Source organism: Coffea arabica, chromosome 8c, assembly GCF_036785885.1.
Source record: "Coffea arabica cultivar ET-39 chromosome 8c, Coffea Arabica ET-39 HiFi, whole genome shotgun sequence".
Lineage (NCBI taxonomy): Eukaryota > Viridiplantae > Streptophyta > Magnoliopsida > Gentianales > Rubiaceae > Coffea > Coffea arabica.
Window position 1 is genome coordinate 40256780 of NC_092325.1, and position 23732 is coordinate 40280511.

At 32.5% G+C, this 23732-nt stretch overlaps 1 protein-coding gene across 2 annotated transcripts; it reads right to left on the minus strand.

Moving 5' to 3' along the window:
* Positions 1-12719: 12719 nt before the first annotated feature.
* LOC113707223 (cell division control protein 2 homolog A) lies at positions 12720-17454 on the minus strand. Of its 2 annotated transcripts, XM_027229442.2 has the most exons (9): positions 17328-17454; positions 16539-16570; positions 16265-16449; positions 15510-15630; positions 14827-15000; positions 14223-14386; positions 13878-13965; positions 13637-13690; positions 12720-13039 (listed from the first exon to the last, which is right to left on the minus strand). In XM_027229442.2, the coding sequence occupies exons 2-9, from the start codon at positions 16545-16547 to the stop codon at positions 12950-12952; spliced, it is 885 nt and encodes a 294-aa protein (XP_027085243.1). In that variant the 5' UTR covers positions 16548-16570; positions 17328-17454; the 3' UTR covers positions 12720-12949. The 2 variants fall into 2 exon arrangements, with proteins under 2 accessions (XP_027085243.1, XP_027085245.1); XM_027229444.2 differs by lacking the exon at positions 13637-13690.
* Between the last annotated feature and the right edge of the window lie 6278 nt (positions 17455-23732).

Consider the following 23732-nt stretch of genomic DNA (forward strand, 5'->3'; position numbering starts at 1 on the left):
TCTTACTAAATTTGGCTAATAATTTTGTAACTCATTCCAATTTTTACCCCTCACACGCTTGCACAAGAAATCTTTGAATAATGTTATAGGTCCACCTTCTCTTTGCAACGTACATTCAAGAAATATGTTCAAATAGCACGTGGATGTTACTAACATTTAGATGAGTCAGAAGCATACTAGAGCATGCCTACTTGTAAGAAGATTTAGGCACAAAAGATAATATATTGGCCCCACATATAGCTTCAAATATTCAAACGGTTTTAGGGTCCGTTTGGTTGGACTGAAAATATTTTCCTAGGGAAAACATTTTCCATCGAAGTCATTTTCCTGGAAAATCACTTTCTTCCCCATAATTTTCCAATGTTTGGTTATTAAGTGAAAATATTTTTCAAATTTCTTTTTTCATAATTTTCCGGTGTTTGATTTGTCAATGAAAATATTTTCTGATATATTTATTAATATGTTGTAAATATTTTTCTACTCTCAAAACATTCATTTTATTACAGGTTAATTTTAGTTTTTATCAATTATAATCATATTCTCATTTTTATAAAATATTTATTCATATTACACCATGAACTCATGAATGGAATTATGAATGATACTAATGAATTGGCTTTTTACTTTCCTTCTAAAAAAAAAAAATCATTAAGGGCCGAGAGTCTCTTCATGTAAGCGAAGAGCAAACATCAGTTTCTGAAGACCAAGATTTGGATCTTTACCGGCTTCTTGGATGATAAGATCCACTCCCAAGCATATTAGCATCCTCTTAACGGTCTCCTTTCTGTTGTCCTCATCATCGTCAGCCTGCTTTGACAGACACACCCAAATCCTGGGGAGGAAATGATCCCTCACCTTCTTATTGTCGAAGATTAGCTGACACAGGGTCGTTTTCCCGACCCCGGTCATTCCAACTATTGCAAATGCCTTGAATCCATTTTTACCCTCTTTCCTGAGAAGCAGCCTCTCCAAGAATCTCTCTTTGTCCTCGAATCCATGGACCTTGCTTGGATCCACCGTTCGCGAGCTCCACCGATATGTATCCAAATTCTCTATTAAACTCGCGTCTGCAGCATCCTGTCCAGTTGTAGCAGCAGCAGCAGCAGCAGACCCTGCTCCTCTTTCACTGCCTTCCCCACCTTCTAATTTCTTACTAATCTCCTTGAGTCTCTTGTCAAGTTTATAAGCGAAAGCTAGTGCATCAGGACTGTATATACTCTGGCCTTAGACCCTCACCTAATTGGAAGAGTTGCTTACCTCTGAAAGTGGGTCTTCGCCGGAGCTGGAGATGCCGCTGGCGAAGAAGGAATTGGTTTGCCGATGAGCTGTTGCCGGAGATGGTCTTTTATCGCTGCCGAAGAAGGGACTGGTCTTTTGTCGATGGTTCACCGCTGGAGCTTGTGAAAAGAAGACTGATTTTACGGAAGGAAAATAACTTCACAACGATGGATTTTCCTCCGCTTGGTGTAACTTATTTTCTGTCAGAAATTATTTTCCCAAATTAATTGACAGCCAAACAACAGAAAATGTGGAAAATGTTTTCTGGAAAACATTTTCCATCCAAACAAACAGACCCTTAAACTTACACATTTTCCCACCAATAAGTGAAGATTAGTAATGGAAAGCAAACACAATTCCTTCACTCTTTGACCACCGTTGATAAAAAACACAATTCCCCAAAACTGACAAACTTATTGGGACAGAGGGCGTATTATTTATTTGTTGAATTTGAAAGCAGTAAGATTTGGTAGAATTTGTTAGGACTTTTTGTAATTAGTAGGGATAATTTCATAAACCTCCCTTGAGGTTTTTGACAATTTCACTCGGTTCCCTTAACATTTATATAATTACGGAGACCTCTCTTGGTGTGTTAAAAAAACAACAATGCCTTTTATTAATTGTAAACTCATTGAAAAACTCTATCAAATATTAAAACTCTCTCATCTATTAACAACCAATAATTATTCAAACTACAGTATTTTTCATTTAACTATCTATCTTCTTTCTCCTACATCTATTTTCTTTTCAAACTCATTTATTTATTATTATCAACCAAATATGTACTACCGCCACTAATAAAATTACCATACACACCAAACTACGAATACTTACATATCTTGGTATCTATTCCCAATTCTCGATTTTTCACTATTATTAAATAGTTTCCTTGCGGCCATTTTTGTTTCCAATTTTTGATAGGTATTAACAAATTGAAATTGTCAAATAACAAATTGAGTTGATACGAACCCAATCCCGATTGGCGAACTCGTACTCTAACAAGAAGGATCTAGACAAGCGACTCCAAGACTTGAACGTGCGGAACCCTAAACCCCTTAGAATCCCTTGGATGAGAACTAAGAGTGATTCTTGACCCTCAAGAAGTGATTAAAGGAACTTATAGTGTTTGGTAGAATGGTGCCACAAACAAATGTGATTCTTGCTTAATAAACCAAGAAGAACACTTAGAACAAATCTAAGATATTCAAAGGATAAACAAAGCTAAGAGAAAACGCTCTTAATGCTGAAAATTAATATTGATAATTGATGATTGAAGACAATTCGGCCAAGCTCTTAATGCTCAAAAATAATCCTAATCCTAACGTATCTTGGAAAAACTCACTAACTCAAACAAACTTGAAATTATTAACTCGTCCCTAATGAACTAAAAGCTGGTCGGTTAAGGCTCAACATAAGCTATTCAACCTTATTGTCATGCCTACAAACTAGCTACTAATTTCGAACAAGAAAGTCAAGAAGCAATCCGTATGCTCCTAGGAGCCCGTGACCTCCTCTTTGGCTTGGAGTAGATTCACCAACGTGTGGTGAGTCTCTTGAATCTTTTCTATAGGAGCGTGAACAACTTGTAGAAATGTTTGAAGAGACTCTCGCATTTTCATTGCCCTTGCTCGAGTCATTGGTCCAAGGTTTATCATTGGAGCATTTAGGACTTCACTCGAGCCTTTTGAATCAGCAACTTGAAGCCTTGGTGCACTCTCATCATGAGTGCTAATTTCATTATCAAACTAGATGGAGATGATGATAGTGATAATGATAAAAATAAAATAAAAATTAAGGATAGGAAATGAAATAGGAACTAAATATAGGTTATACTGTTATGGTTGCCATGAAATAAATGTTCTTGATACATATTTATAACTGCATTGTGTTTCTATTTTTGATTTACAACTATTGATGTTATTCCTGTAGAGAGAATTTGATTGATTTTGAACTCTATGCCAACGGAGTATATTGGATATTGATATTAGTAGTGATGATTTAGATTATTTTGTATTAAAAAGGTGGCAAACATGGAATTGAAATTTAGAGATATTGATGAATATTGTTGTGTATAAAATAAAATCTGATATTGATATGAGATTGTAAATAAATTTTTGGATATATGATGTAGCATTTATAGTTGATACAATGGTCTGCATCAGAAATTTTTAGGAAAAGGAGAAACATCAGAACAAAGATAATTATTTATTTAATGGTGAGTTGGATGTTGATGGGGAGGTAATAGTGATATCAAGTAAAGATAAATGAAATAGAGATTGTGAACCATTTTTTTCCTTTACATTTTTGTTGTGAATTATAATTCAAGGGTATTATAGAAATTTTGAGAAAAAGTATAGCCTTTTGGGCCTAAAATGTTACTTAAATAGTGAAAATAAGGGAGGTAGGTGTAATTTTTAGAACTTGAGGGGAGCTTTTGCAATTGTTAAAAACCTTAGGGGAGGTATGTGAAATTAACCCTAATTTGTAAACATAAGGATCTGTAACGTGATCAACATAATATATCCATAATAAAATACTTCACACAGACTTTACTTAGTATTTTGAATTTTTGTACCCCAAATGGATTGATTCAAATATTAAAATTAAACTAACAAATAAATTATTAGAAAATGACACTTGGCTTGCTCATTGAAAAGCTTCCACATGATGTCAACAGTGAATAGTACTATTATAGTTGACCTTGAGAAAGAGTGAGTTTTTAAGTATATGCGGCTTCAGATACTTAGCAGAATGAAAGAAACAAAAAGAATGCCGAAGGGATCAATTATAGAAGGGATCTTGTTGAAGAAAAGCGAGAAACTGAAGAAACCAAGGAACTTTGCCAAAGAATAACTCAAACTGAGAAGATGAAGTGTAAGAAAGAAATGGAGATGCTTGTGAAATATGTACTAAAATCAGTATCTATAATTAGAAAGCAGTACAACAATGTGGAAGGACGGGGATAGAATTCTCCATGCTACATTTTTCATGCTTTGAAGTCCCAAACTAAAACTCATAGAGTAGCATGTTTCTACTCTTTTGGAAAAAGAGCGCAAAATAGACAAGGAAGTAGACATAACATCATGAGAGAGAGAGAGAGAGAGAAAGAGAGAGAGAAGCACAGTTGGATATGGTAGAAGAGGAGGAAAGCATTAGGGGTAGCATCTTAGATTAGGTATAACTATGCCATCTTTTGAATGTTCTCTTTGTTAACCAATAGAATTGAAAAGGGAATCTATCTGTCATAGAAATATCCAAAAGTTCAAGGTACAATGTTTCTTTTGATACTTGGTTGTGTCAAGATCTAAGAGGGTGCTTGGTTGGAGGGGATAGGAATCAAGCATTGGATTGAACCCCAAAATTGTTGCTTGGCTAATGGGTATAGGTTTTGAAATCTTGGAATGATTCATGAAAAATCAGCCACTCTCCATACTCAAGTAGATTGGAGGGTTTTGATGAATCCCACATTTGATTCCAAAATCTTTTAAAAAAAAATTATTTTTGGGATTTTTTAAAAATATATACTGGCTCTGTTTCTATATATTAATATTTATTTATTTATATATATAATATTTTTTATTTCAATTTTGTTTTATAATATGTATATTAATATATATATAAATATATATATATTAATATACATATTATAAAAAAATTGAAATATATATTTATAAATATTTATACTTATATATAAATATATATTTATTTATTTCAATTGATATAATATATCTAATATACATATTAATATTAATATAATTTTTATATATAATAAAATATAAATATTAATTGAAATATACATATTATAAAACAAAATTGAAATAAATATATTTATATATTTATATAAATATATAAATATATAAAAATAAATTTATAAAGATATATAAATATATTTTAAACAAAAATATTTATATATAAATATATATTATTTATTTCATTTGATATAACATATATAATATACATAATTGAAATATACATATTAATATTACTATAATTTATATTATATAATTTATATATATAATATACATAATTGAAATATACATATTAATATATATTAATATACATATTATAAATTTATATAAATATATAAAAATAAATATATTTATATATTTATATAAATATATAAATATATTTATATTTATATTTATAAATATTTATAAATAAATTTTAAACAGAAAATTAATATATATATATATATATATGAATATATATATATATATATATATATATATATATATATATATATATATATATGGTGGATGGGTATGTGGGATAAGCATTTGAACGAGGAAGAAGAAAGATATGAAAAGAAAAAAGAAATTAAAGGTAAAAAATTGATTATTAAATTTGATACCCATTTCTTACCACTATTTACCAAGCACCCCCATTTGTAATCATACCTTTGTCCAAAACCCATACTAATTTTTCGTAAATGATTCCAATTACAATTCCGATTCCTAAACATGAACCAAGCGGCCCCTTTAAATGTATGGTGTCAATAATGAAACATAGAAAGTGTAATGTGTTCTTTACCATGGCGGGAATTGAGGCTTTTATAGAGGAAAAGGACCTTTCATCGTAGCTTTTTCTACTTATTGTTTCGACAAAAAAAAAAAATCATAGCTTTTTCTACTACATTCTTATTGCACTCTCTAAAATTATATTATTCATCAGTCCATACTATTTACTATCTATAATTATATTATTCACCAGTTTATATCTTCTAGAAGGATTCTGACATTTTGAGAGAACAATCCGTGTGTCACTTTTTTCAGTTTTTGAATTATTTTGTTCTTTAGTAAATTTGACTAATCTTATCTAATTTTATTTTAGTCAATTTAATTCAAATCTCTAAATCCTTACATTTTAGGTAGGAAAAATTTTTTAGGTAAACAATCTTATCAAAATAAGATGTCTAATTTTCTCCTCTTGCTCTCTTATTTCTCTTTAGAAAAAACTCTCTAACTAAAACTCCTTTCAACTCTCTCGTAGGAGAGATATATTTCCCAGCTCTCTCTACAGTTTCTTTTCATTTATGTGAATAAAATCTCTTTGAAAATTTTCTAATGAGAGTTTCTTCTCTTCTTAGGGTTATTTAGTGAGAGTTTGTTTCTCTTCTAAATTTTTTAGTGAAAGTTTTATTCTCTTCTAGGTATTCCTAGTGAGATTTTTTGATAATTTTTTATTTTTTTATTAGATCTGAGTATTTTCAGATTTTGATTATCAGATCTGGAATTTCTTGGATCTATTCGGCATATCTCACCATAATATCTAAATTTGAAACAGTTAATCAGTAGATCTGATGATTGGAAGTATGCACAGATGTCTGTGGAGTTACAATTATTTTATCTTATTTTTTAAATTTGGAAATTTATAATGTAATTTTTATTATTTTTCAAATCTGGAGTATCCTTTTTTCAGATCTATTCTTTGATGTCTGTATATGTTTGATGATGTAATTTCTACTATTAGTGCAGATTTTAATGAAATTATGATATTTTATAAAGAAAAAAGATGTCTAAGTAAAATTAGTTAACAAACAAACTTATAAAAAAAAATTAAAACTATGTTTAGGAGAAATTTTAACTTGATACGTTTTTACAAGTAGAATCTCTTCTCATTCCCAAACAATTTTGTGAGTTTTACTTAAACTTATAAAGATTTTAGACATTGCTAATTGTCTTGTTAAAAATACTTTTAGTAAGGATACAATGTGTTCAAATTGCACAAATAATTAGATTCACTATTTAAAATGGTATTATAATTTGTTTTTGCATAGACTACTTATATCACAAAAAGTATAGCACAACATTACTAACCTCATGCAATCGTGCAAAAAAATTTTTTTTTTTTTCTACATCAATAGTTTCAATCTACAAAGTTCAATTAATTCTCCATATTTTCATCATTAGTATAGCATGCTAATAATTTCAAATTTCAAAGAGTTCTACTATATCCACACCACTTTAAAATTCAAAAAAGAAAAAGTAAAACTGATCCAAATTAAGTAGTGCCCGCTGTCCACACTGCAAGGAGCGCTGGATGTACTTGTTGGTTTGTGGCAGCACATGCCTTCACTAGCCAAAAGGAGACGACTATGATATGCCTAAAATCTAATAAGTACAATTTGTGCTCCCACTGGACGAAACAAAATTACCATAATAGGCTAAAATCTATTAATAATTATAATTTGTGCCCTCACTAAATTATGAAATTCAAAATCTCCATTATGAATCTTACATATATAAAGCGTGAATCGCTTATGAACAGTGCGCAATGGACCGGTTATACCGTGATTGTTGTGACTTTGAGGGCTGTTTTGGTCTTTTGGCAATGGATGGCACTGGTTTTGAACAGTATCAAGGCATTTATGAACCATATCAAGGCATGCACTTCCCACGCCCAATGCATGTGGTCTTTCTCCACGCGTCCCAGTATTCCACACCACGACTCGCCTTTTTGCACCTCCGACGCTGCTTAGTCTGCTGCTACTCGGTCCGATTCTCTCTTCAATCTTCAAATTGAGTTAATACTGCGGTTGAAAATTTTGGTTACTCTTTTAAGTCCGATTCCATGTGGTTATGATAATATCATTATTGTACTTTCATCTTTGTAGGCCAAAAATCTTACCTTCGTACGCAAGGTAATCTCCATGTAAAAAATATTTCCTGCACAGAAAAAAAATTATATATATAAGGATCTCTATGTAAACATTTTTTTTGGCAAAAGGATAAACTTTCTTCATAAAAAAAATGCAATTTAAGAAATGGATTATAGTTTTAAACTTTTACAGTAGGCCCAACTTTTTTCTTTTGAGCATGAAAAAATGATTCAATAAATACATATTTTCTAACCTTAAACACAAGTTTATTATCCCATTTGTAGAATAGTTTCACCAGTTATTTCTTAGCATTTTATTCTAACCAATCCTTAAACATAAGTTGATTTGGAATTCACCATTTAAAGTTTCTAACTATCTCTTGATTTTGAATACCACTTTTATTAAAAAAGAAAAAGTAAAAGAGAAACTCACCTATTTTAGCACATGATTTAAGAACACAAATAACCTATAAATTTGCAGCTTATGATACAGATTACCAAAAAAAAAAAAAAAATCAACAACCAAGTAAGAGAAAGAATCATCAAATAAGTAAGAATTATAAATCCAACGAACCTAGAAAGTAGAAAAGAAAAATTTTAAGCTCGTTAAATTATTAGATATTGTATATATCTAAGCCATTATCTTAGTGAAAATTCAAAGAGCTTCTACCATGCTCCTCGTACTCACCACATAAAGTGTTGCCTCCTATACAAATTATCAAAACCAAAATCATCAAAATCTCCGAAAAAAAAAAAACAAAGAGATAGCCAGCCTAAAAAATGGAAGAAAGAAAGAAAAATAAGAAAATATGTATATTCACCCTTGCAAGTTAAAGTTGTTCAATATTGAGAGTCTGAGGCTTATTTTCAACAGATGATGTCCTATCCAAAGAAAGTATCGTTACTCCCTCCATTCTTGAACACTTTTAATCTATCAATTAAACAATCATCTGAATTGCAACAAAAAGAACAGGATCCAATATGAAATCCTAATTAGGAGAAATGGTAGTATATATAAACCAAGGTCATGGTGGGCTAGAGTTGAATAAAAATTATGTGTCATGAATATAGACCTATTAATGTAAACAAAAAAGCCACTGAATATACAAAAAAGATTAATTCAATTTTACATTGGTTGGAAAATATTTTTAAATATGTTTGAATGCTCATTCAAGTCTAGCAAACAAAAGAAAATAACAAACCCGTTTTATAATTGTCTTTCTTTATTTCTTTCTTCTAAAAGATTGTTAAATGTGAATTACTAGCAAACAGAAATTGTCAAAAAAATGGAAATTGTCAATTGCTTGTCTTAGAGAAGTAAAGTGACTAATAAGCAAGGCTACACATTACATATATAGCTATATATGCCTTTTAGTTCTACCTAATTTTAGGTATTACTTATTGATTCATGCTACATTAAGAATGTTAAATAATCATGCCTAATTTTAGGCATTACTTACTGACTAATGCTATATTAAGAATGTAAGATAACCTGATTTCAAAGTCATGTTTATTTGTACAATTAAGAAAAAACACACACTCGCACACATGGCTGTATATCTAACAAAGAAAAAAAAACACACAAATATAGCAGCAACATAATGAGTCTCAGCTACCTGACGTATGACGTCAGGGCTAAAAAACTAGTGTTATAGTAATTTGGCAAAGAACATGTGAATGAAGAGGACCAATGTAGCAACAAACTCAAGTTTCAACGAAAATTTTGAATTTTCATATTGATTTTACTTAGCAAACAACAATTTTTCCTGTCATTTAAATATCTTATATAGGGTTATTTCTTTAGAAAGAATTTTAAAAAATAAACTAATTTGTGCCGCAACTAAGAAATATTTCTAAGTCTTTAAACTTCTTAATTTAACAGACAAATAATAATTACTGAATTTCATGTAATTGTAAAGACTTTTGATACTTTTCGATGATAATAACGTTGCCAAAGACTTTATCTTAAAATTTAAATTGATTGTACGCATATGTAGTTATATGACTGGCCTCCCAATCCCAGTCTGGGCCACATCAACTCTGCCCCTTTTGGGCTGTTAACCATCTTTTTTTTTTCTTTTTTTTTTTTTGGGTATGAAACGATAAATACTATTGTTGACAATTGACAACGCATTAAAGAAGAAGCCAAGTCCACAAGGGAACAATTGAAAACCATCGATTGAACGGTCTAAAATGAAATGAGTAAAACCCAATGACATGAAATGAGTAAAACCCAATGACCACCCCGGGTGCTGCTGCATGGCTTGATCACAGCTAGAGTTGCAAACGAATTGAGGATCGTGAGCAGCTCAAATACGAGCTCGGTCAATCGCGAGCGGCTCGAATACAAATTCGATCAATATCAAACTCGAGCTAATCAAGTTGAACTTGAATACAAAAATATTAAATTCACCGCTCACGAGCTTGATTATATATTTTTTTATTTTTTATTTTAATAGTAAAATTCCATATTTATCTCTAATATTTTATTATTTGTTAAGAAAAATTTTTATTTTTTATTTTTTAAAAATAAAATAATTATTTTTTTATTTTTTAAGCTCAAGCTTGAACTTGACATTTTGAACTCTTCGAATTCAAGTTCGAATTTGAGTTTCATAAAATTAACTTGAGACTTGACTCGATTAGACCAAAACTCGAGTCGATTAGGTTCGTTTGCACCCTTAATCATAGCTATAAGAGGTCCATTGATTACAGTCAATAAGCTAACATTAATTATTCTGTTCTTATAGGAGGCTATTTGAAATATTATTTAGAATAAGTATTATAATTAGAGCTGCAAACGAATCGAGCCACTCGCGAGCGGCTCAAGTCGAGTTTTAGCTGGCTCGAGTCAAAAACGAGCTCGAAGTAGAGCTTAAAATATTAAGCTCGTTAGCTCGCGAGCTGGCTCGTGAGTTCGAATATGTATATATATATATTTAAATTTTTGTATTTTTAGTATATATATATTTTATATTTTTTAATTTTAATAATAAAATTACATATATATCCTTAATATTTTATTATTTATTAAGAAAAAATATTATTTTATTTATTTTTATTTTTTCGAGCTTGGCTCGAATCAAGTCGAGCTCGAACTCGAACTCGAGTTCAAGCTTGAAATTGTCAGCTCGTTGAGCTCGAGCTCGAGTTCGAGTTCAATGAAATTATGTCGAGGCTCGGCTCGATTAGGCCAAATCTCGACTCAGTTCGGCTAGTTTGCAGTCCTAATTATAATACTTATTTGCAATGTGATGTATATAAAATAAAACACGAATAAGAAGATAAAAAGTGTGACGAAAAATGCGTTTGTGATGTAGATAAATAATTTTTTAGCAAATAATTCCTATCTGAACACATAAAATTTATTTTATTTTTTTACTACAACAAGCTAACATAATTTAAAACTTAACAAGTAGTAAAAGTGACACAATATCAATATGATAAATTGCCAGCACTATACAACTCACTCGAGTAAGCATTTAGTGCAATAGTGTCCCTAGTTGTCCAACTTCAACTCCATTTTTCCCTCATTCCATATACTTCACGCACAACTTACCCTACCTCCACTCCTGCCCCCCCCCCCCCCCCCCCCCCCCCCCCCGCGGAGCCAAAAATGATCATTCTTCCTCTTCCTTTAGCTCTCGGAACTCAGCTCCGGAGGACCACTAACACTATCACCCTCTTTTCGTGACAGAAATAAAGATCAATCTTTTTATTTGACAGAGACCATACATCCAGCGAAAGCTAAAATGAATAGATAAGCTCAAAACGTCTTGGCTCGGGCTGCAATCAAATCGTCGGACATTGTTTCCACTTTAGTTTTCATTTCTCAGCACCAGTTTGTAACAATTTTGCTTTTTCGGGATACTCAAAAAGGTATGTATGTAGGGATGCCACAGAAGGATATGAACTCCCGCGGCATTTTCCACCCGCATGAAAAAAGAAAAGCTCCAGAGCCGACTATACTCGCCCAGCTTTGACACCTTTCCGTTATCAATCCATCTGGCAATTGAGTTTAATATGATGGTTCAAATACTGTGATTCGTGTAAACTAATCCACTAATATAACGCCGGCCTATCATTCGATAGTAAGAACCCGTTTGAATTGCTATTTTCTGAATTTTTGGGAAAAATGGCAATTCAAACAAGTGCTAACTTAGCGCTTCCCTTGAAAATAAGCTGGGTGCTTAGAAGAAGTGATGGCCTAATGAATATCCCCGGGGCCGCCCCCAGTTAGGTAACAATTGCCGAAGTAGGACTACACAACTTCAAAATACCTTTAAGACGCAACCTCAAGTCTTGGCTTGACTACTCTAGAGGGTCAAAGCAAAATTTTTTAAGTAACAAAATACTTTGTAAACAAAAGAAGTATTTCTGCTAGCAATTTCATCAAGTATTTAGTAATCTAGAGCAGTCGAGACGCTTCGTCTCAACAAAAGTTTTCAGGCCGAAAGCGGGTAAGATCACCAGTCAGGCTAAGCATGAAAGATGAGAGGTTATTATTTATTATCAATAAAAAAATATGCCAGAAACAATGAAAATTTCTTGGTTCCTTCAATGATTGGGAGCTATACTCAGGAATGGTACATGGGAGCACCAAACGAATCTAGTATTCGAGAGGCGGATGAGAATATCATTTCAGATATAATTGATCTGCAGCATTCTGGTAGAGAAAATTGAACTCTGAAAAAAAATGATGTTATATTTTTTTGAAGGAAAACGGGGCCAGCGTATCTTTCAATTTGGTTGTGACCCAAAAGAAAAAAGTATCTTTCATTTTGGGAATGACCTTACAAGAAAACTAACCAAAAAATAAAAAATAAAAATAAAAATAAATGAGATTGACAAACCGAAGGAATATCTTTAAGCATTAAACTGGAATTCAACATATATAAAGAACAAGAAATTTGGATTCCACGCCAGCAAACCACTGCAATATAGATTGAATGCGACCAAGGAAATCAAAGAACAAAAAATAATCACCCTAAGAGCACACATATATGACCGAATAAAATCCCATGGATGACAGACACCAATATACACTTGCAGCCAATAGGAGGGGAAGACAATATTAAGGGACAAAACCGATATCTTTGAAGTACTCATGCTCAAGTGCTTTCCTTGCGGTGATTCTCTTGCTGGGGTCCAGGCACAGCATTTTCTGAAGCATAAAGAAATCAGCATTAGGAAATCATCATTGCATCAATATCTTTTACCAGAACCTACAATGACAGTTTTCTAAATGCCTACCCAGACTCATAAGCAGGAAGGGCAGTAGAAGATCAAGGAATAATAAACAGATATCAGAGATAGGAAATGCTGAAAGAATACGGCATACACATATTGGCAACACACCTAAACCCTCAGAGCGAGAGCGAGAGCGAGAGAGAGAGAGAGAAAATTGAAGGACATAATCATTCTAAAGCAAAACCTTCAGCATCACGTTAAGCATGAGCCACATAAACATAATAAGAGCATACAGTGTTGTATTAGCAATACTGTTTCATGCCAGGGACAAAATCACAGCAAAAGAATAATGTTTAGCACACAACTAGTTTGTGATCAAACCTCGAGCGCACAACTAGCTTGTGATAAGAGTACCATACAAATGAGAATTAGTGACTCCAGGTTGAAAGTTTTTATAGCCCTGACAAGTGTGTGTTTGCCAGAGTTCAGGACACACAGGACTCTGATGCATCTTTACTTTTGGAGGAGTATTTTGTCCAGTAATAGAACCAGTCTCAGAAAATGGACTTACACGCAGGAGATCAAGACCAGCAGCATCAAGATTGGGAACCACAGTTGCCAGATCCTTTAAGATAGAGGCACCAATTAAGTCTCCCAAAAGTGGAGTCTGTGTGTGTCTGTGTTTGTTTGTGGTTGTCTCTGTGTGCGTGTGTGCGTGTGAGAGAGAGAGAGAGAGAGAGAGATAGAGAAGGTATGGAGTGGCTTGGAAAAAACAAAAACACATAGATGAAACGATATTGATTTGTAATCACCTGTGAAGGCCACTTTGGAAATGCAGACTTAAAATCAGGTAGAGAGGTTACTCCAGGCCAAGTATCCTCATTTGGAGTGCCCATAACTCTGGATGGACAATCAATAATAAGCACAAAAAAAGTCAGGAATATGCCAGAATTTCTTCATCTAAACATAAACTGTAATCCTGAGGCCCCAGGAAACATAGCAATCAAGCTCTTCTGTAGCAAAACAATCAATAAAAATTTCTTGAAACTTTACAAGGGCATATTTTTCCAACTTATCCAAGCAGGCAACTGAAACAATCCATTGAATAACAAGCAGTGAAGATGAGAAGGGAAACCTTGATGGAGAAGATTTAACACCTGAAAATTTTGAAGAGTTCATCTATCTCAGAATCCCCCGGGAACAAAGGCCGCTGGTTCACCATCTCAGCAAATATGCAGCCAACTGACCACACGTCAACAGGAGTAGAATAGTGGCGTGATCCAAGTAGTATTTCTGGTGCCCTGTACCACAGCGTAACAACCTGGGAAGAATAAAACTAATTAAGGCCCAATAAGGGAAAATTTGCTGGTTAGAATCGTCGGTTTAACAGGCATTTGGGAAGATAAAGAACCTATTATAACTTATGACTTAATTCATTAGCAGTATTGTCACAACTTCACAACTTAAAGCCCAAAAACAAAAGTTTCACAACTTGTGTATAAAAGAATACAAGGACTGAAATCAAAACTATGCAAAAACCAGTATTAATTGTGATGGACAGTAGTGAACTGCTAACAATTTTCGGATAGTCAAAGCAACTCTTAAAAAAGCATCAAACTTGTTACTGCTATAAAAGCTTCATGATTTTAAACTCTCTCTTGATACCTACATGAAAGTCATTTCAACTTTGTTGCAAAATTACCATGACTCTGAATTACAATACCTATAATATCTTAAAGAACCCTCTTCATGATTCCTCACCTCATGAGTAAATGTCCTGACAGGAATACCAAAGGCACGGGCCAATCCAAAATCTGCAAGCTTCAGTGCATTAGTACGGCGATCTATGAGCAAGTTTTGTGGTTTCAAGTCTCTATGAAGAACTCTGTGAGAATGGCAATATGCGATACCACGAAGGATTTGATACAGAAACATCTGCAAAAGTAGAACATATAATGGTAAGATGGTGATGAACATTCCACAGAAGTCCACGTTCACTAATCTGAATTATGCAATTCGAGGCAATATTAGTAGGAACTTGATTGAATTTATGTCCCTCTTGAAGACACTCCTTTCTCTGCACAATTATTCCATGCAAGTATGGAACAAAATACAAATAGGATACTGCCTTTGATACAAAAGACCAGTCACATGGAGAAGCATGTGCCCCAACCTGGCAATTTAGCACATCTGAGAGAAAAAACAAAAAGCCGAACCTTATAGAGTACAGATAAGTTTTAAGTTAAAAAACAAATCTAGGGAAGGATTTTGGAATCAGACTGCAGAGAGGGAAACATTCACTTGCACTTGCTTAAACAGTGGTAAGCCAAAAGCCAGAACTTACACATTCAACGGTATTCTTCTCATATTTCCTCTCCCAGAAAGAAAAAATCCATTATCATGGATAATATTCACCAAGTGCAAAGACGGAAGATCTCACTCACTTTTACAAGGCGTGGGTCCTTAGAGAATTCTGGACAGGAATCCATGTGCTTCTTCAAATCCAAGTCCAGATACTCAAATACGAGATATAAGCGCTTCTCGCTGTGCACCACATCCTGCAACCTGTCAGCCAATATTGTAAAGGATCTGCTGAAAAAAGGCTGTGACCGTATTGTGGAAACGAGTTCCAACATGTACAGTATTAAAAAGGTTCAGTAATGGCCTTGAATAGGCATTCCCATCATGCAGTTCTATGTTTGTGTGTGATTGATGGTTGTCACACAGAAAAACATATGATGTAAAAAAATGCATTCTTCTTCCCATTTGAGGCAGCAACAATGAAAAATTACAGAACAGAATTGAAAAATAAGATAAACATCAGATAGCATTAGTTTTGGTGTGTGAATAATGGACACTTCAAAAAAACTTCTGCAGTAAAATTTCAGTTCCTACACTATCATAAAACTTCAGCAAACTGAACAAGTAGAGACTATTTGGTTATACTAACAACATGAACAAGTAAAATTAGAATCTATATTTCATTCCAACCTTGAATCAGCAAATTTGTCCACATTATTCACAAGAGGATCATAATACAAGTACAATGATCCATGTCCATGTCTGAGCTATAATTTTATGAATATGCAACTTTAACAACGAAATTCAATCTGCTAACCTCTCCATCATATGCTAAACATTCTCAAAACAAAGCTATGATATATATGATAGTTATATGTGTACTGAGCCAGCAGACTACCTGACAATGTTTCCATGCTGCATCTCTTTCAAGAGAGAAATTTCTCTAATAGCAGTGCTCGGCACACCTTCATCTTCCTGCTCCAGACGAATCTTCTTCAAAGCAATAGTTTCATTAGTCGACTTGTCACGTGCCTTGTACACCACTCCATACGTTCCTTCCCCTATCTTCTCAACCTTCTCGTACTGCAATTTTTCCCCAAAACTATCACATTCCAACACTAACACGAATCACAAATGAAAAACTGAACAAAACTAATCAAGTAGTTCTTTACCTGGTCCATCTAGTCCACCGCAATCTGACTCACTGACGAAAGAAAGCATTGAAAATTTAGCAATATTCGTATCAGCAACCCACATCATGGTATTAAATGCAGGTGCATTGTACAATATTTTACAACAGAATCTACTACAAAATTCTTCACAGATTTTGCAGAAAACCAGGCAGACACAAAATCAGAATTTTTCCAATTATCTTCCATAACAAAAGCAGATACTGAAAGCTAAGGAAGGAAGAAAATGAAATAGGAAATTAAATAATTAAAGAGATAAAGTAAAAATATATATCAAAAAAATAAAGAATTAACAAACTCGTAAGCCTTTTAAATCTTTTACCGAACAAAAACCAAAAACTTCCAAAGCCTTTATGTGATTGTAAATAAACAAAAATTAACAGAAACAGAAAATCAACATACATTTTGTCCGATAATCAACGATCTAATTTCTCTTGAACTAGAAATGCGGATTACTAAAAATCAACGCATCAACTCGGTTCAACTAACAAATTAACTCCAATTACTTAAAAAAAAAACACACACACACACATATATAATTTCCATTTCAACACATCACTTCAGCATTTCTCAGAAAGTAAATAAAACTAAATTCCACAAAAAAATATAAAAACAGTAGGAAAATAAGCGGAAATTACAAGCAAAAAAAACTGTATCTAGACTGAAATAACGTTACTCTTCTTCAGTAGGAGAATTTTGCTCGATTAAAATGCAAGTGCTGAAAAGTGTAAAATGACAAAAATCAAACGAAAGAAGCGCGTGGAAACGAACCCGAGAGATCGAAGAAGAATAGGTACCCTGCAAGGAAGAAAAAGGAAAATGAGAAGAGTGGGCACCGGGCACCAAAAGCAGGGTTTTATACTACTTTTTTATGCTTGCGCTGCTTTCCTACTACTGCCTCTTTTTAGTGGTTAAAAAGAGAGGTTTTCATTTTTATTTTTTTTTCCTTTTCTTTTTTTTTAATCTTTTATCTTTTGGGTTTGTTTAATCCTAATTTTGAGAGTGGGAAAATGGGTGTCTATTTTAACATGGGTCGAGAATTGACCTGACCACGGTCGACGGTTAACTGAAAACTCGGAAAAAGCATTGTGAGGTAAAAGGAAATTCTTGAAAAGGAAACTATATAGATTCTCCTCATTTCCATATCTCACCTTCTTCTTTTCTTTTTTTTTTTCCTTGAGAAGAATCCAGTTCTTTACTTGAAAAAAAAAACTATCAAAAAAACTCGTCAGTGTTATCAATTTATACAAGAAACTTTAGAGCGCTTAGATTGCATAAGACTCGCTTGTTTAGCGAAACTTAACGTTTGTGAATTTCAAATTTTTATGTAATATACGTCGAAACGTGTTCGTGAACTCTGAATTTTTACCTAAATTGTGTTGGAGTAAACTACAAAGTGGAAGTTCATAGGGTCATATTTGTGAACTTTAAAAGTACTTATTACAAAGGTGGAAGTACTTAACAAAGGCCATTTATAAATTTTAAGTTATTGAAATAGAGTAGTGTCTTCTAAACCGCTCTTGTTAAGGTTAGACATGCGCTATATTTTGACTCTTACTTGAAGTTAAACAAGTAGTACTATTTTCTTTTCTTATATTTATACAAGAAACTTTAGAGCGCTTAGATTGCATAAAACTTGTTTGTTTAGCGAAACAACGTTTGTGAATTTCAAGTTTTTATGTAATATATGTCGAAACGTGTTCGTGAACTTTGAATTTTTACCTAAATTGTGTTGGAGTAAACTACAAAGTGGAAGTTCATAGGGTCATATTTGTGAACTTTAAAAGTACTTATTACAAAGGTGGAAGTACTTAACAAAGGCTATTTATAAATTTTAAGTTATTGAAATAGACTAGTGTCTTCTAAACCGCTCTATTTTGACTCTTATACTTGAAGTTAAACAAGTAGTAGTAGTATTTTCTTTTCTGATACAGGAGATTGTAATAGTTGAATCACTCGATGCTACACTTGCTAGTCAACAATATTTAGTAGGATGTTATCATAAAAGGCAAGTGATGATGACCACAATAAATGGTGATAAAACAAATGCCGTTAAATGCGTATCACGATTGAAGTCGTCATAAACACATTATTAGTTTTGATATCTTTAGAAGCAATAATACAGACTTTTATATGCAAGGATTCTAAATGCGCATTTAACTGCAATGACTGTGTTCATGGTCCGAATTTAGTTGGTTAAAAGAGCTGGCATGGTGGACTCTTTGCTCCAGATTCTTCAATGGTTGGAATTCAAGTATTGGATTTTCCTCCTTTTGCTACAATGTACGATGAATGGAATTAATTGATATCCATCCACATTAGCCTAGTTGGACTGTACTAGTATGTTACTCTGGCTATTAAATGTAATCCAAACATTTAAAGTATTCATAATTTTTATCAAAGTGATTACTAAATAAATATTAATTGATAAGACGGTTTACTTGTAATTTACAGGTCTTGGAATCGTCAAAGGATAAATGAAGTCAAAAAAAAAAAAAAAAAGAAGAAGAAGGGCGCCCAAGAAGGGGATGGGTTGGAGACCTCATAATCACAAGATGTGAAATTCAAGTATAGGCTACCTAATTTTTTTTTTTTTTTTGTCAAAACGATATGAAAGTATAGGCTACCTCAAAACATGAAAAATTCTTCTATAATCTAGGAGTTTGGGGTAGCTGGTAAGTAGGTTGCTAATGCTTACATGAGATTGCAAGCTCGACTACTTTATGTGGCCCCTTAAAAGTTTTGGACCAAACCTTTACTTCCAAGTAAGAGTTAGGTTAGGTTTGATAAAATTGAATCTGAATTCTAAAATCCGAATTCTGAAATCTGAATACTGAAATAATTAATTTGCTAAATTTTAAGTACTGAAAAGAAATATATGAATGTCTGAATTTTAATACTAAACCTATTTACACTGTTTGATAAATATTTCTAACTGAATGCTAAATAAGTTTAATTTGACAATTTTACCCTTATATGTTTTCATTCAAAAAAGAAATAGAATCTATGATTTAATTAGTTTAAATTGTTAGGTGTGAAAATAACAATAGTTATTTTTAAATTCAAATTAATATAAAAGATTAAATATATTATATAAGGAGTATGGGAAAAATGTGAAAATCATTAAAAAGAGAGAAAGGAGAAACAGAAAACCGTTAGATAGAGAATATAAGGTTGCTTAATTAGATAAAAATTTTGAACATAATTAACAAATAAGGGTAGATTTGATAGATAAGATAAGGTAGTTGAAGTAATTCTTATCAAAATTAAGCATTCAGTTAGGATTCTTGTGCTGAAAAAAATACACACAAGTTCAGCACTACTTAACAAGTTCAGCAGATGGATTTTTATTTATCAAACACTCAAAACATCTTAATGTCTGAAAAGATTCAGTTTTAGCACTTTTTTTATGTTATCAAACAGACCCTTAGGTTCCGTTTGATAAAACTGAATCTGAATTCTGAAGTTTGAATTCTGAAATCTGAATACTAAAACAATTAATTTGCTGAATTTTAAGCACTGAAAAAAAATATATGAATGTCTGAATTTTAATGTTAAACCTATTTATACTGTTTGATAAATATTTATAACTGAATGCTTAATAAGTTTAATTTGATAATTTTGCCCTTATATCCTTTTCATCCAAAAAAGAAATAGAATCTATGATTTAATTAGTTTAAATTTGTTAGGTATGAAAATGATAATATTTATTTTTAAATCAAATTAATATAAATGATGAAATATATTATATGAGAAGTATGAAAAATATGTAAAAGTCATTAAAAATGGAGAAAAGAGAAACTAAAAATCGTTAGATAGAGAATATTATGTTGTTTAATTAGATAAGAATTTTGAACATAATTAACAAACAAGGGTAAATTTGGTAAATAAGATAAGGTAGTTGAAGTAATTCTATTGATTCTTATCAGAATTAAGCATTCAGTTAGGATTCTTATGCTGAAAAAAATACACACAGGTTCAGCATTGTTTAACAAGTTCAGCAAATAGATTTTCATTTATCAAACACTCAAAACATCTGAATATCTGAAACAATTTAGATTCAGTACTTTTTTATATTATCAAACAGACCCTTAGACTCTGCGAGCACTCCTCATGTTGAATCTAGATTAGTCTCATTAAAGGTCAGGAAATCATATGTTCAAAGGAAAAATATTCTTCTATAAGTGACTAAACTTTCGCTTTTGGCCTATTTGGACTAATAGAAATGAGGCACGTAAGCTAGTAATGCTTAACAGAATCTCTCGTCGTGGCGATGATGATTGACGGATAACGGTACGTTTGGATCCCCATAGAATTGGGGTTTAGAATTAGAATTGGAACTTCAATTCTAATTCTTGTGTTTGCATGCTGCCTTTTCCATAGAATTAACATTAAATTCTAATTCTAGAGGTTCCAATTCCATGAGTTGAATTCTTTATCAAACCAAAAGTATTTTAATTCCAATTCCACATCTAAATCCTAAAATACCGGTTTACACGCGGATCCAATGTGGGTAAAAAATAAAATTGGGTCAAATTTATTTTCGTTCGTCTCTGTTTAATTCACCGCTTTTCCTCAGCACAATTGCTCTTCCCTCCACCACCGCTTCCACCTCAACCCTAACATTTTGCCTCTCCCACCACCATCTCCCCTATTGTCCTTCGCTCCTTTGGCCATCCCTCTACCCTTCTCCACTCCTGCCACCTCTTCAGTTGCCTAGCATGATTATATCCCCTATTATCACAACCTGTGGTTTACCCAAATTTTTAGCCTCATCCTGCCCAAGGAAAAAAAAAGAAGAAAAAAGTTTACAACTTCTAATGCTGTTTGGGAATTACACAAATTTTTATCATCCTCCAACCAAAAAAGGAAAAAATATTATTTGCAAATATCTATCTTTCTCTTCTCCCAAAAAAATGCAAGATGTATCCTCCTAAATATAATAAGGGAAATTGTTCAAAATGTCACTCACATTTTGTTAAATAAAAATTTTCATCTTTTGAATTGTTAATATCCCTTATACATTCAAGTTAGCAAATGTTGGTTTTAACTTAAGTTTTTAACCACTTTTTAACCTAAATTAACTAGGTGACCACATGTCAAATCCCTTTTTTTTAGTTGCAAAAAATGAATATGGATTGGATTAGATTTCACATTTTTAGAAAAAAATAAATAAATGTGGTTCGTGTTGGATCATACTTTTTTAAGGTTAAAAATGAATACAAATTTGGTCATTATTTAACTACGAATGGGATCTAACCTTTTGATCCCCCAAAAAATAATCATGTATGAGTCATGTAATAGATTTAAGGTAAAAAGTTCTCAAGTAATTTTCTTCAAAAGCTCTCCAGAAAATGTAATCAAACAACCTCTTAATGGCATAAAAAAATTATTGACATGACATAATGAAGCAAATAAGATTTTTCAAATTTTTGTAGGAGAGATGCAGCTCCTGACCCTTCTGTAATACTTAAATGCCCATAAAAATAATTAAATAATTTGAAAAGTTAGTTTTAAAAACACTTACATGTGAATAATTTTTTATTTTAATAATAGTAAAGATTTGAAGAAAAGTAATAAAAAAATTATTCGACTTTTAAATTTGTTATATGAAATGAAAATGTACACTAAATTAATGATTGGAGGTTTAACACCGTTTCTATTTGCAAATGATACATGCTGATCGACATAGAAGGCCAATGGTCAAGATGCCTAATATGAGGAAAATGCAAATCGAAATCAAATATGATACCCTAAACTTGATTAATTTATTTACAATTCCATTGAAAGAACTTTAATTTGAGGATGAAATCTAGTCTACGTAACAATTAGTACAGTTCGAGGCATTTGTTACTAACACAATAGAACTAACTGGATTAGAGTCACTGAAGCAAGTGAAAGATAAGTGTTAAAAGCAAAACTTATCTGGAATTTTAATTAAACATATAAGGTTTTATTATTGTATTCTGGATTAATTATTAGCTTTTGGCATGCGAATTTTGCATATGTGGACTATTAATTAATTAGAATAAGAAAGATGGGTAAGGTGGTAATGCAGTTTAATTGTCTACTTAGTGAAAGACGGTCCATTGGCTCCAAAACTCAGGATAAGAAAGAAGTTTCGCTATGAAGGGTAAATTTCAATTAGAAAACTTTCTTCTTCATAATAAATAGAAAAATTTTCAAAAATGTTAACCAACCAACTTTAATCACGCAGTGATGAGCTTTTACTTGTTTTAAGAAGTCTTTAATTTTCTCAAGTAAAACTCAAAAATGGTTATTTTCTTGTTGGACTTAATTGAGGAATTAATTTGAAATTTTGAAATAAAATTAGAGGAGTCGAGACAAAAGGCAAATTTCTATTACAATTGGGGGTCGATTAGAAATTTGAGTTACCAGTCAGTTATAAAGGTGGGATCCAATATTTATGTTGGGGCAACCAAATTGTTAAGAAAAGAAACTAAAAAAACACCTCCTTTTGTGGGTCTTACTCGAACCGAAGTATCATCGTTACAAAGTTTTATTGTCTTGAGAACCTGTTGATGTATCATATAGTTATTGTTGACTCAATTTTTTTGCATTCTCAATGTGCCAAAGTTTCGTATGAAAAAAACATGATTAGTCGCAAACAGTAAAACGGATGAAAACCTGTGATTTATACCCAAAAGTTTATGCATCTTCGTGCTATTGGCTAAAAGGAACTTTTCACTAATGGTCAGGAAACTTGCGTGGCTGAGTAAAGACCGATCCCTCTATGCATATTTACTTGCTAGTAACAGTGCCCGAATAATTATTAGATGAGAGATTTGTATTGTCAGGTTAACGGCTACTTGCCCCCACGAGGTAGGTCGAGCGGTCCGCTCCCCCTCTCCTCTTTAGGGTATAGCGACCTTCTTGGCAACCAGATTTCGAGTCCCGCTGTTAACAGGTTCGGGAATGAGGCCTCTCCACTCGGATCAGAGTGAGATTAGTCGGGCCCCGTAAGGATTGATCCGAACACCCGCTCTGTCAGAAAAAAGAAAAAAGTGGGGTTAACGGCTACTTTGTAGCCCAAGAATTGCAAGGTTCCAAATTTAAAGGTGAAGGTTTATATTATTGGACAAACGGATGTATTGTAGCCCAAGAAGCCCATTTCCAAAATCCAACCCTTTTATTGACTTTTACTAAAACTCCGGT